The 15,636-nt window shown below is 31.6% G+C and overlaps 1 protein-coding gene across 2 annotated transcripts in view; it reads right to left on the bottom strand.

The window, feature by feature from the left end:
• Positions 1-1,655: 1,655 nt before the first annotated feature.
• LOC127702297 (uncharacterized) overlaps positions 1,656-15,636 on the bottom strand; it is a 49,379-nt gene continuing 35,398 nt past the window's right edge. For both annotated transcript variants that reach the window (XM_052206435.1, XM_052206434.1), the window contains exons 8-14: positions 14,772-14,915; positions 14,034-14,131; positions 12,649-12,733; positions 10,925-11,513; positions 9,159-9,263; positions 6,670-6,776; positions 1,656-4,930 (exon numbers count right to left, since the gene is read on the bottom strand). In XM_052206435.1, the coding sequence (XP_052062395.1) occupies positions 4,817-4,930; positions 6,670-6,776; positions 9,159-9,263; positions 10,925-11,513; positions 12,649-12,733; positions 14,034-14,131; positions 14,772-14,915 (1,242 nt within the window). In that variant the 3' untranslated portion in view covers positions 1,656-4,816. The remainder of the gene's footprint in view (positions 4,931-6,669; positions 6,777-9,158; positions 9,264-10,924; positions 11,514-12,648; positions 12,734-14,033; positions 14,132-14,771; positions 14,916-15,636) is intronic.

Here is a 15,636-nt window from a genome sequence, read left to right on the forward strand (position 1 = left end):
CACATACCCCATTTCTATTCTCAATTTTATCAATAAATCAATCACCAAGCAACTTGATGTCAGTTTCAGAAAATTTCTTGTTTGAATACGTTTATTTTTACAAAGCATGATTATCCTTTCCAATAACAAGACATTTGTATCCATGTCATTTGCTTAGAAAACAAAGATGACTTGAAAAACTTCATAAGAACTCTAGTGGATAGTTGTCTCATTGGCAATCATACCAAATCTTCTTTTTTATATGGACTAATTCTTTCAATCTGTCTTAAATTTAGAAAGAAGAATACAGGTACTGTACTAGTGTAAAAGGTAGAGATTTTTTTTATACTATTGCAAGAGAACGAGACTTACATTGTGTGTTCTCTAATACATCTTTGGAATCTTTAGTATCCACATCTGATTTACACTGGAATCATTAAAAGATCACAATTGTTTGTTGATTCTGCAGAAATAATATTTTAACACATTTGTAATATAGTTTAAGAAAAAGATGTTTGACAACTGGTCAACCATGATCAATAAATACCTCTGCTGTCATGTTTTTTATCCAAAGGGGACCAAAAAAGATGTTTATACAGGAGCTTTCAAACAAAATATTTTAAAGTTTGTTGCTAGCTAAGTAGTTTTAAGAAAATGTTAATAACCTTTCATATAGGATCTCAGAGGTAACCATGTACCACCACTGCCACCATTGTCACCTAATCAACATTAGACAAAGACTGGTTGTAGAAGGTTTCTCTTTATTCAAAACATTTTTTTGCCCTGCCAGCAATATCATTGATTTGAAGAGGAACCTCCATTTATAATTGCTGCAAAGTTTGGTAAAAAAAAGATTGTCCAAGTAGTTTCAGAGAAGAAATAAAAACTCTAAAATTCCTTAGGGTTTCAATGTGTGCCACCAATGCTGCCATGCTTGCCAACAAATCATTATTCAAAAAAGATCATTTGTGGATAGTTTCTCATTCATCATTGTCCTAATTTTCAAAAGATTTCACCTTGTCAATTACTACTAAGAGAAGGTTTTTTAAAATTGGCCAATCAGAATACAAGATATTCCTCAGGTTGCCATGTTTATCATCATATCACATCATAATGATTTCTTGTAGAAGACCTTTGATACATTATTCCTACAAACTTTGATTAATATTGAATACTTGATTGTAAAAGAGGGACTAAAGATACCAGAGGGACAGTCAAACTCATAGATCGAAAACAAACTGACAACGCCATGGCTAAAAATAAAAAGACAAACAGAAAAATAATAATACAGATGACACAACATAGAAAACTAAAGACTAAGCAACACGAACCATACCAAAAACGGGGTGATCTCAGGTAAAGGATAGATGACCAAGGGGAAAAGTAAAAAGACGACAACAAATATCAACTGATGACAATCATGATAGCTCACGTTGCCTTTAAGACCAGGTGAGCATAAAAAAGATATCTGTGTAGTTGTGTCTTAAATTTAAAGAGATAAATTTGTGTAGTTAATGTGATGAGAAGAAAAAGACACAATAATTTAATTTCGTGCTCGTAATTTTTTTTAAATATAAGCATATGTTGGTCTCTGTTGGATAGTTGTCTCATCAGCAATGATACAACATCTCCATATTTTTATAATACTAAAGATTAACAATTCTAAAACAAGTTAGTTTAGGGAAGACATTTTTTATTGTGTCAAATTTATTACAATGCTCAAGGTCATTGGTTGATGCAACAAAAACTATAACAGTTACAGAACAAATAACATACATGTAGCCATGAATAATATAGACATGTAAATGGGTCAGATTATAAATAACTTTAACTGTTTAAATTAATTTCTAGTCTAAATCTTGAGAAATTAAAGTAATGTTTTTATGACTTGAAAAAATGCATCATTCAAGGTTCTGACTACATCATGAATCAAACCAAAATTTAAGTTACAAACTTTTGCAACATTAAAATTCTTTCTTTTGATATTCACAATGTCTTTTAACGATTCAATATAAAATGTACATGCTGAAATCTTGTATACAAAAATAAAATAAAAAATCAAGTAGAAATACATGTATTAATACATTTTCAAATAGCTATGTCTAAGTTCAGTTGAATTAAAATATTACAATAATACGGTGAAAATATAACTTAGTGCTATGACATTACATCCTTGATTTGATTTTATATAAAGAATATTGCTAGACATGAAATTAAATGGAAAATACATAGTCAAATCTTGAAAAATTAAGAATCAAACATATGATCCTTCTAATTAAATAAGAGCTCATCCATAGTTATGGGGCTCCTTTAGGGTACCTCCTTAGGTCACTTTTAAAAATTGCCTCAGTTCATCAGGTCACTTTTTAACAAATTTGACAGGTTTAAGTTGAACAATAAATCTGTGTTAAAGGTCACAGGTCCTTTTAAATAAGATGTTGGATCACATGGTCACCAGCAAAAACTTATGTCACAGGTCAGATTTGACTATGTTGGAGCCACAATTATATAACTTGTCTGCTTGGAATTGAGTGTTTTTTTTCAAATGCTCTTCTGCTCTAAATATTCTGATGTTAAAATCAGTGAGTGGTCTCGTAATAGCTGTCTCTGCTCAGCTTAAGCAAGCAGCATTTAAAAGTTAATTTAAAAAAATGGTTGCCTAGGAGGGAAAGAAAATCTTGCAAAGGTGACACGTCCTGAGACTTGTTGACAGTTACCTTTTGAGCTGGTATGTTAAAAAAGTCAACCACATTAGTCTCTAACACAAAGCATATTATATTCATACGAAAGTAACGAGATTGACATGTTGTTGTTCTGCATGAGCATACCATATTCGAATCTTGTTATTACAACATTCAATCAATTAGCTAAACAAGTTAAATGTTATGTACATTCTTAAGGGAATTAAATAAAAGGAATGCTTTGTGTGTTACTTGTTATAAAAAAATATTACCGGCTACGGATGATCATTTTATAGGTAAAAATGTTATAAATTTGCTATTTTTGATTATATTTTCAGATTTACTACTGATTCAATGATTCAAAATTAAACATAAGGAAGGGAGATAATCAACATTCACAAAATCAACCAGGTTTGAGACAGTAACTTTTCCAGCTGATCAAAACTTAATCTTAGTTGAAATGCCTTTATAAAATGACTTGGTTTGAATGAATGCTAGAGAAATTCAGTCTTGTTGTTTACTCAGCTAGTGTGTAACTTTTGGCTTTTTAACCTACACACCTTCATGATTCATTGGATTACAATGAATCATTCATTGGTATACAATGAATCATTCATTGGTATACAATGAATCATGAGTTACATGTAGCAAAAGACATATAAAGCACTATTTGTAGAAGGTATATTAAAAGACTACAGAGATACATAAAGTCAGACAAAACAAATTGATATTTAAACTGTGTAAAACATAAAACAAATCCCTTTGTGTGTCCCACTATGTCTTGGAAAGTGCTTATTTCTATGAATTTTTGTATCCAGCTGGCAATTAGCAAGAGTGAGAAATGCATTTTTGTTTTTGTTTAATTATAAATATTTATTCACCTTCATACAGGAATTTCATAATCACCATAAGTAATTTTAAAATTTTGATTAGCAAATTTTTCAGCACAAATTCAATGACATCACAAAATGGTTCATCTTTTGAAAATAAAACAATTTCACAATTTCACAATAGCCACATAATGTATTGTATCGAACAAAAACAATTTCTAATTCCTGAGAAAAGTGGAACACACATTAGGATTCCATATGTCTGACAAAGAAATGGAAACAGAATAATACTTTAATTATATATGTGTCAAGAGGAGATAATTAATTTTTTTTTAGCTTGACTTTTTATCTCCCTTATAAAACTTCAAGGGAAGACAAATTTCAACTGACTCAACATAACAATAAATTAAATAATAAATACATGATTAAGAAGAACCTATCTAACCTACTGTATCACAGTTTTATTTCGACTAGAACTACATTATGATAAGTTGGTCAGAAAGATGTCGAGGTCAACCTAAGATCAGCAAATATTACATATAACATTATATATTTTTCTGTAAAAACCAGCCCCTAATCACATGAACATTAGTACAGTAATCTGACTGCATTTTATGGTACATACTTTATTATCTAAAAGATGATTAAACATTTCTCTGAGATGTCATATTGAAACCTTATGATTTACTTCAGATAACTGTTGAGGATTGCAATGCAAGTCTACAGCCCTCTAAGGACAATAATTTGACCAATAGACCATACATTTACTAGTAAACAAAAATTAATATAAATTCTGTTTCAAGTTCACTTTCAAACTGAACATTGAAACAATATATATGTGCCTTTCTGAGAAAAATGATTACATCTATAAATGCAACAGCCATGATTAAATTTATATCTGTACACTTTATGCTAGACATAGAACGCAGTGATTGAAATTTTCACAATAAATGATCGTTCTTGGTTTCCTATAAATGCATTATCTACAAAAAATGTATTTTTCAACATTGAGTTAACCTTCACAGGTCTCTTAAACTTAATGATGATAATAATAATTAACAATTTCTAAGGTCATACAAGATACTTTTTACCTTCTATGGGCAATTTACAACGTAGACGTGGCTCTTTCATTAATTTCTTGCCAGAAAGTATATTAGAAATATAAAATTTGACCAAGCTTGACAAATTGTGTCAATTATAACTGATTGTATGAAAAGTGAAAATGGTTCACAAGGCAGGTTTTAAGTAGAAAAGGGGTAAAGATCTGGCTAGAAATTTCTTCTTGTACATTTGTTGTCAGTATGTTTTTAACATGAATGTCTGTTATCAGCTTGTTGAGGTATTCTGTGGTCGTCCTGTCGAAGTACTCTGTGGTCGTCCTGGAGACGAGGATCGTAAATGCTTGGATAGTAAGGCATCAATCATAACATAATGTCCTTTCTGTTAAAATAAAAAATATATCATTGTTTTAAAAAATGATGACAGATCACATAGATAAGGAAAGGGAAACTAATATGTTAAACCCTGTTGCATTTTGCACCGTTTCCAAGTCAGGAACCTCTAGCCTTTGTTCGTCTTGTGTATTTAAAATTTTTTTGGATCATTTGAATGTTTCAGAGTTTAGTGTGGCATCCATTTTGCTGAGCTAGTATACATTAATGTGTAGGGGCCAGTTGAAGCCCGCCTCCAGGTGTGGGATTTTCTCGATGGGTTGAAGACCCATTGGTGGCCTTGTGCTGTTTTCTGCTCTTTGTTCAGGTTGTTGTCTTTTTGACACATTCCCCATTTCCATTCTCTATTCTAATCATTAAATACAAGAGATTCCAATTTAAATTCTAGGAATGAACTGCCCCAGTTGTCATTTTTGGGAAAATGTGATATACAACACTGTGACGTAAAGATATTTGCTTTGTAATGTCAAATTTTTTTCCAGAAATAAAAACACCCATTGGAAGATTATGTATTCAAGTCGTAATAAATTTGTTTAATTCGACATGTCAAATGTTTGAGGTAGATGATAAAAATTGGATTTTTTAGTTTCTGAAAGTCGTATACAAATCTCCTATGTTATGGTTATATGCCTTAGTTTAGAATTCTGTCAAATCTTAAAATCTGGAGTGGATTCACTTGGGCCTAAAGTGAAACTATTGCTTGCAATTTTTAGATAAATAGTTTACAATTCACTATTTTGCAACGGTCAATTTTTATTAGAGGAGAGAGAACCACGACCTTCAGTAGGAAATCTGACAATCCTAGAAAATTGCCCAATGAAACATGAAAATGAGGTCAAGGTCAGATGAAACCTGCCAGACGGACATGTACACCTGACAATCATTCTATACACCAAATATAGTGGCCCTATTGCTTATAGTATCTAAGAAATAGACCAAACCACAAAACTAAATATTGTCCAATGAAACATGAAATTATGGTCAAAGTCAGATGAAACCTGTCAGTCGGACATGTACACCAAATGTAGTTGACATATTACTTATAGTATCTGAGATACAGACTTGACACGTAATTTCAACCTTGATCACTGATCCATGGAATAAGGTTGAGGTCAGGTGAACCCTATCTGACTGACCTGTAGATGTTGCAAGGAACCCATATACCAAATATAGTTATCCAATAACTCATAATTAGCTAGTATTTCACTTAACAAAAAAACTGTAATTTTTTTTCAAGCAGTCACTGAACCATGAAAATGAGGTCAAGGACAATGGAAAAATGACAGATGGAAACTTTGTAACATAAAGTATCTGCATATGAGGTATGAAGCATCTAGGTCTTCTACCTTCTGAAATATAAAGCTTTAAAGAAATAGTTTACACCGATGCTGCTGCTGGATTGTAATACTATGTCTCAAATACTGCACCTTTTCGTCGTAGGCGAGACAAAATGGAGAATGTATCCATGGGACACAGATGATGCCCCCGCTTGCATATAACGTTATAAAGGGGCATAACTCCAGAACCGTAAAAAAAAACACCAACCAAATTCAAACTTGATCTGAGTTTTGCGGTAATAACATTGTGTATAAGTTTCATAACATTTGGAGAAGGCAAACTAAAGTTAACGGAAACCAATTTCAGGACGTACATACAGATGGACAAGGGGAAACCTTAATGCCCCCTATGGTACGGCGGGGGCATAAAAAAAAAAATAATATACTTGACCTGAACATTCAGTACTGATGTGACATCACACAGCTTGAAGAATTTGCCCAGATCTGGTGGTGTATACATGTATCTCTTCCCATTATACATTCCATCTGTGCTACCAGCTAAAATACATAAAGAAAGCAAGTCTACAAACAATGGCAAATTAAATTAAAAATGTTAGCTTTTTCAAAAAAAGCTTTATGGACTTAAAAAAAATAGAAAAACATGTTACACAGCTGAAAGAAGTGCAACATGTACACTATAATGCTGTTAAAAAGGCATTGCAATTAAGAATTATATGAACAATTAAGTTCAGGGTATAACTTAATCTAGACAAAAGATACATAAAACAATAACAAACTTACAGAACCTTTTTTGCCTGTCCCAAATCCTCAAGTTAATTTCAAAAACAAAATTTTCTGTAATCAGTGTATTTAAGGATGAAACTCTATAAAAGTAAACAAAACTTCCTGTGATGTTATCAGGTTATTTTTGTTTGACAGCCAGGTTTGTCCATTTTATTTAACAAGCTTAAGTTTTTGAAGCATGTTATTCATGTTAAAAGATTGCTGTCTCATTAACGGATACTACACATCTCCTTTTGATTATGTTTCAATACACAGTTAATTTCCTCCGTTCCAAAAAATACATAAATAAACTGTTAACACAGAGATATGTCTCGCCTATTTGTTATTTTGATAATGCAAATGTTGAAATTAAAATAGCAATACTTTAACATGTTAGTTATGCAAATATTCAAAGTCAATTCAATGAACCATGACTGAAGGTACAAGGCTAAACAATCTCCATGGAAATGAGATGTGCCAATGCTAATACAACTGCATACCAAATACCATTGACTTTCGTTCCCTTTAAACAAACCTAAACACAAACATTAACTTGTAAACTATGTAAAAGTTTCAAAGTCAATGAACCATAATGAGGGGGTGGGGTTATATAATTTCCATGGAAATGAAACTTATAGGCATTTGCATACCAAATATCATTGACTTAACATTAATGGTTCATCTTAAAGTGACCTAATCACAAACTAATACATGTAAATTAAGCAAAAGTTTTAAAGTCAATAGACCACGACTGAGGGTAAGGACCAAATATTCTCCATGGAAATGAGATGTGCTAATGCTTATTCAACTGCATACCAATTATCATTGACCTACCACTAACGGTTCCCCTTAAACTGACCTTATTAAAAAAATAATACATGAAAAATATGCGAAAGTTTCAAAGTCAATAGACCATGACTGAGGGGATGGGGCCAAATAATCTTCATGGTAATGAGATATGCCAATGCTAATACAACTGCATACCAAATATCATTGACCTACCACTAGTGGTTCACCATAAACTAGACCTAATCACAAACTAATACATTGTTGAGGCCGCCGCCACCAGAAACAGCATACCTATATCTCGCTTTCCTTTAAATTGCAATAACAAATGCATGCAAAAATTTCTAAATTTTAAGTATTGAAGGTAACAGGTACGTAAATGGATGATCTCACGGAATTTTATGAAATTTTGCATACAACTAGTGCATGAGGAACTGCACAAGAACATCAAAAATTATATATAACTTTTATACTTTCTGAGGTATAGCAAATAACTTATCCGGAAAATTGTAGATTGAATCTATAGAATACATGTAAATATTGTAAAAAAGTATAGCAATATTGACTTAAAATTAACATTTAGTTTTTTTAGTATGAAAAGTTGAATCATCTGTACGGCGTGGAAAGAGCTGATAAGCCAAAAAAAATCGTGACATCGTGGTTAGAAATCTAATTTTTCAACGTTTTTACATATTATAGACACTTGAATGATTTATACAGCAAAAACAAATTCAGTGACCCCCTATAACTTTCATATCAACAAAACAGAAACTTTAGTGGCAATAACGTATCAATTTTTCAATATTTACGTGCATCCTATACATTTTTACTTCTTTCTTCAGATCTAGATCATTCTAAATGCTATATATCCAAATGTATAAAAGTTACTTACATATTTTTTTTTACAATTCACATGCAGTTCCACATGCTTTAATTGCTTGCAAAATTTCATAAAAATCTGCCAGATTGTCTATTTATATACCTGTTACCTTAAAAAGATTCATGATGTTTACACTTGACATCTGGGAACAAGTTGAACAGGGATGAATTAACAACATATGAATTGATGACACAGAATTTAAAAACTCAATTCATTTTTTTGTACTTCCTGAAAGTAGTAAAAATATTGACCTCGCTGCACATATTTTTGGTATGAACTGCTTTTTGATTCATTCAAAGTGTATAATGGTCAAATTTTGTTCAACCCACAAAACAAACAAAAAGAGGCATATAATTAAATAAAATAATTAGAAATTCATTTCTCAGATTGGATTATCAGAGCACACTGCAGATACAATCACATGCAAAAACTGCCTAATTAAATACACGTTTTCATCAAAACAATTCTACCATGGTCATTTGTAGACATACCTGGAGCATCCAATCTTACTCCAACATAAACTCTCTTAGAATAATCATGTCTATCCAGCACCCCAACATATTTTACAATGCCTGTATACACCTTTGGTTTTGGAGCTGAAAAAAAGATTAAAAATAAATTCTTATCTCCCTTCTTGCATTTAATTTCGTAAGTTTTACATCAATACCTTCTATTAACTTTTAGATTTTTTTCAAAATGGCATTCCCCTCTCTTTTTTAGAATCTTTTTTTGAATTATTTTACACTAGTCATTTTGGGGCCCTTTATAGCTTGCTGTTCTGTGTGAGCCAAGGCTCCATGTTGAAGGCTGTACTTTGACCTATAATTGTTTGCTTTTAATACATTGTGACTTGGATGGAGAGTTGTCTCATTGGCAATCATACCACATCTTCTTATTTAAATTAGCTCCTAAATGTATTAGTGTATGAAATAAGGAGATGTGGTATGATTGCCAATGAGACATCTATCCACCAAATGATGAAGATGTAGTATACTGACCAAGATGTAGTATACATGTATCTGTGATTTCTAAAGTATTAAGATAGAGAGACATTTGAAGGCAATTGTATAAGCAGCACTTTTTGAGATTGGGTCTAGAACATATTTTGGAATTACTTACATAAAATAAATTTGTTGGTGTATAGGCTTGTTTAAGCATTCCTGAAGAATTTTAATCCAGAAAAGCAAATTAGGACTATAAAATTATGAATTTTAGAATATATTATCTCCTGTACATCAGTATGATGATTTTAATGGGGCAAAAACTATTGATTATCTCCCTTTCCTCAGTGTCAATAAAATTTCCTCTACCATTTAGCATTTGATCTAATGATAATTTCTGCAATACTGTTAATGGAAAATTTTTGCAGTAGACATTTTACCTTAAAATTTACCAAATGTGAACATTTCATCTTGATTTAAATGCATTGTACAAGGCTATGAAATGCAAACAATGAACACAATGTAGATTTAAGGATTGATTGATTGATTGATTGTTGGTGTTTTAACGCCACTTTTAAGAGCCACATTTGGGCTATTTCTTGGCGGCCAGTTTTTATTGGTGGAGGAAGCCGGAGTGCCCAGAGAAAACCACTGACCTTCGATAGGAAAACTGACAATCCTAGTCAATTAAGATTGGAGTCGAGTGCACCCGCACGAGCAGGGTTCGAACTCACAACCTCAGTGTTGACTGGTTAAGTGATTACAGTAGTAGAACTACTTAGACCACTTGGCCACTGAGGCCCCTAGATTTAAGGATGTTTGCTCCTCTGTTTCAAAATAACAAACTTTTTTAAAGACTGTTATAAATTGATAGAATGTTATAAATTGATAGAATATAAATAAAGGAACTTAAAAATTAGAAAAAAATCATACGTCCGTGTCCTTGATTTGAGATATAATCAATTGAAAATTTGGCAGGAAATGATTCCCTCTAGATTTTTCATACATTTAACATTGGCAACTTTTTTCTTTCAAAAACAATGAAAAAATAACAAGGATTTCATAAGATTTAAAAAAATGGAGTTTTAGACAATTTATTATAAAATTATGAAAAGATAAGTAAGGGTTAGCTGACAAAATTTTTATTGGCACTACACAGATAAAAGTAGAGAATCCAGAATATCTAAAAAAAAAAGTCAAAAAGAAGAGTAGCGAACATCCTTAACTGCCCATCTTAGGACACAAACAAATACCAAGAAAATAACCCAATATAGGGTATAACATGCTGCTTGTGAATGATTTTGATTCAGACTTACTGATTTTTCTGCCATATTTTGGAGGTTTCTGAGGTACAGTGATAACTATACGACTTCCAAGCTTGACATACTGTTTTAAAATTTCATCTTTTTCCTTTCCTGGCATTTTAGATCTAAATAACGGTATTTCATCTAAATCCTCAGATTCAGACCCAGAATCAACAGTATCACTAAAAGAATGTCGCACCCATGCAGATGATGACCGTGAAGATCCACGGTCCACAAATCCTGAATCTTGATGTCCATTTTCTTTCACATTTATTTTATATTCCACTAAAGGTTGAAATTTTGAACTAATTTTTTTGTCTCCTTGTGATCTAGGGGAAAGAGGAGTCTGTTTCCTAAAATGTATATGTTCATTTTGACTGGATGATCTAGTCCCTGAAGTTTTTTGTAAATATGTTGGTGGCTCCTTATATGATGAAGTCCTTCTAATGTTTGGATGAACAATAGCGGTTTTTGGACGTAAATCTTCACAGCTTCCTGTGTCATTATTAACTTGATCTAATATTGAATTCCTTGATGGTGGCGTCCCAGAATTCCTTGTATCGTAAACGGTTGGTGTTGAATTTATGTGTATCTCCTTGGTCTATAAAAAATCAAATTTTTGGTATTAAATTAATTCTTTTTAGTCTAATAAAATCACTGACAGATAAAAAAAAAAGAAAATCAGAGTTGATAAATTTTTTATCAATTCCCTGTCTCAAAGTAATAAAATGCTATCATAAAAGTGTCTGTTAAGAAAATCCATTGTGTGGGCTTCTTACAATAACTTGATGGTTCTTTAATTTGTACAAATTTGTTCAAATATTACATTTAATGACAAGTTATTACTAAATGAACTAATTAATGTTAGTACTGATATTGGACTCATTATACAGTTGTTCCTTGACTTCCTAATTTGCACATAGATTTGAATTTAATTTGGAAATCTGACTTAGTCAAGAAACCATTTGTTTATTTCCAAATTAAATTTTTACACACGAAACCAATGTTTTATTTCAATACAAAACTAACCAAAGAAACCAGTTGTTTATTTTCTAAATTCATTACCAGAGAAAGTAGTCTGTGTTTTATCAAATTGACATGAAAAGCCATTCTTTAATCAATCTTGAACGAGAAGCTCATGTTTAATCAAAGTAACAAAAAAAAGCCAGTTTTTTTTTTAACAAACAAATATTAAAAGCAAGTTATATTTAATTTACATGAGTCCATGGTTTATCAAATGTACATGAGAAGCAAATTGTTTATACTAACTTACATGAGAAGACAGTGCTTTATCAAATGTACATGAGAAGCAAATTATTTGTAAAACTTTCTGAAGACAGTGGTTTATCAAATATACATAAGAAGCAAATCATTTATACAACTTACAAGAGAAGACAGTGCTTTATCAAATATACATGAGGAGGAAATTGTTTATATTAACTAACATGAGAAGACAGTGCTTTATCAAATGAACATGAGAAGCAAATTGTTTGTAAAACTTTCTGAATTAAGACAGTGCTTTATCAAATGTACATGAGGAGCAAATTGTTTATATTAACTAACATGAGAAGACAATGCTTTATCAAATGTACATGAGAAGCAAATTGTTTATACTTACTTACATGAGAAGACAGTGCTTTATCAAATGTACAAGAGAAACAAATTGTTTGTAAAACTTTCTAAAGACAGTGGTTTATCAAATATACATGAGAAGCAAATCAATTTATATAACTTACATGAGAAGACAGTGGTTTATTTCTGTGATGTACAGCAGCTATAGATCTACCGAACTGACTTTCTGTGTCTTCTGACCAAGAATCACTGTCAAAAGAAAGAAAGAAAGATAACTCTGTCATATTAAAGTCAGTACAACCACGATAAAATAAAAGAACAGAGTTCCAATGTCCCCTGCGTTGCACATATTTTATCTATCCAGGGGCAATAACTAAAAAAACCACTTCTTTTTGTTGTTCTTTAAAACAATTTAGAAACAAGTAAAACTGTGAGCTACTGCTCACTGATGATACCCCCGCCGAAATATTTCGGTAAACAGGAAGTTGTTGAGTGATGAATCTGAAAACGCATCACACGGTGTAATTACTTATATAAACCCTGAAACCAAATTTCAGATATCCTTGTCAAGTAGTTCCTGAGAAAAACGTGACAAAATTTTTCAACTTGGCTATCATGTATAAAATAATACAAGTGTTCGATAAACAGGAAGTTGTTAAGTGATGAATCTGAAAACGCATCACACTGTGTAACTTACTTATATAAACCCTGAAACCAAATTAAAAAAATCCTTGTCAAGTAGTTCCTGAGAAAAATGTGACGAAAATTTTCAATTTGGCTATCATGTGTAAAATAATACAAATGTTCGGTAAACAGGAAGTTGATGAGTGATGAATCTGAAAACGCATCACACGGTGTAACTTACTTATTTAAACCCTGAAACCAAATTTCAGAAATCTTTGTCGAGTAGTTCCTGAGAAAAATGCGACGAAAATATTCATGGGACGGACGGACTGACGGATGGCGGGGGTATAATAAAAAGTGTGCGCGGGGGGACAAAATTTTTTTTATTACTGATATTAACCTATAGTATAAGTTATATAAAAATCTAGCAAGAATTGTACCCATGAGAGCACTAACGAGGCCATTTTCCATAAATTTAATATTTCCAAGGGGCATAACTCTTTTAAAAAAAGTCGATCGGCCACCATTATAGAACTTGTCGGAGATATTGCTGATATTAACCTATAGTATAAGTTTTATAAAATCTGGCAAGAATTGTACCAGTGAGAGCGCTAATGTGGCCATTTTCCAAAAATTTAATATTTCTAAGGGGCATAACTATTTTAAAAAAAGTCCACCATTGTAGAACTTGTCCAAGATATTGCTGATATTAACCTATAGTATAAGTTTTATAAAAATCTGGCAAGAATTGTACCATTTTCGTGGATACTTGATTTAATGGTTTTTGCCAAAGTCTCCATACAAGCCTACAGAAAATTGATACAACATTGATCATTTCAATTCTTTGTTCACCTATACCCACGAAATCCCTGAAAATTGGTATCCCATGAATTATTATGAATCCACAGTACTATATTATACTTACTTAAGGTTAGGTTTAGTAGAACCAATTTTTTTAAGAAGCCCAGCAATCCTATCTAGTTTATCATGTTCTTTAGAATTTTTCATTGTAGAGATGACATCCTGAAAATATGAAAAAATATTTTTACATGGTACATTCCAAAGTTTCCAATCATAAATCATAACATTAATTATTCAATTGCCATAAAGAAATAATTGTTCAATTCTCATGTAATTTCTGTTCCCTCATGACTGCAGTCACTTATTCATCTGTAAATACAGTACAGTTCATAAAAATATTTAAAATAGGTCCCAATTGTGGTGATTTCAGAACCAATATTGACACTGTCATGGGGTATTTATCATAATATTGATAAATATTGTCCAATCAGGAACTAAGCTAAATTAATATTTTTCTTTTTTTCAGGTATCCAATTGACTCTTCAACATTAAAATTTATGATTAAAACCTGTACTTTCAACAGATCTAAGACTTTAAGATAGTTAAGTGCACTATTCCAATTAGTGATTTCTCCTTTACTATAAATCTCATATCATTGCACTTACTTTATTTTGCAAAAATGGCCATCACCAAACTTTATTTTTTTATTTTTCAAGAAACTTTTCTATTTGTTTAATTGAAATTTCTTTTTTTACCTCCATGCAAATCAACTTTCTACTGATCAATGACTGCAAAACATATTGTATGGTTTTATAGAAAAATTTCATAATGTAAAGAAGTTTTTTCCGGTTATTATGTATACCTTTGCCAAGTCTAATGCTTTAGATTTCTGAACAACCAAGCAATCCTTTCCTAACATGATCCTTTTTAATGCCACATTCTCATTATGAGCTATAACTATATCTTCTCTTAATTTTTCTGTTTGTTCCACATCTTGTTCTACATCCTGAAAATCACAAACGAAATAAAAAACATCACAAATCATTTTTAATATGATGATTTGATTTAATAAATATTATATTAATTTAAAAAAATCTTAATCAATGCCATTGTCACTAACCCTAATTTTTTCAGTGCATTCTCGCAAAGCCTTCCTTGCATCTGTTGCCATTTAAACTTACCCATAACTTATTATCCTTTGCATTCACAAACAGCAATGTGCTTACCCTAAGATTATCTTTGAATTCTATGGAAACCATCCACAGTTACCTTGATTTAATCCACAGCCTTCATAGGAATTCTCAAAAAAAAAATTTCGCTGGTGGTCTTTGGAAAAAAATCTACTGGTACTCACTAACATTTCTATTGCAAAATACCAAAATTGTGTCTGTTCTTTGCAAAATTTGGTGGTCAAAACCTTCGAAACCGCCACTTTTCAAGAACTCTTCCTCCAGAGCCATGGAATCCAATGTCATTCATCCTGAGCTTTGTATTCTTTCATCAGCCATCCTAGCAGCTAATGTCATTAATCACTTACCCTAAGTTTATTTTTGTATTCTCCCACAGACTTCCTAGCAGCCAATGTCATAAATCACTTACCCTAAGTTTATCTTTGTATTCCCTCACAGACTTCCTAGCAGCCAATGTCATTAATCACTTACCCTAAGTTTATCTTTGTATTCCCCCACAGCCTTCCTAGCAGCCAATGTCATTAATCACTTACCCTA

This window comes from Mytilus californianus, unplaced genomic scaffold (assembly GCF_021869535.1).
Source record: "Mytilus californianus isolate M0D057914Y unplaced genomic scaffold, xbMytCali1.0.p SCAF_5, whole genome shotgun sequence".
In the NCBI taxonomy this organism is placed as follows: domain Eukaryota; kingdom Metazoa; phylum Mollusca; class Bivalvia; order Mytilida; family Mytilidae; genus Mytilus; species Mytilus californianus.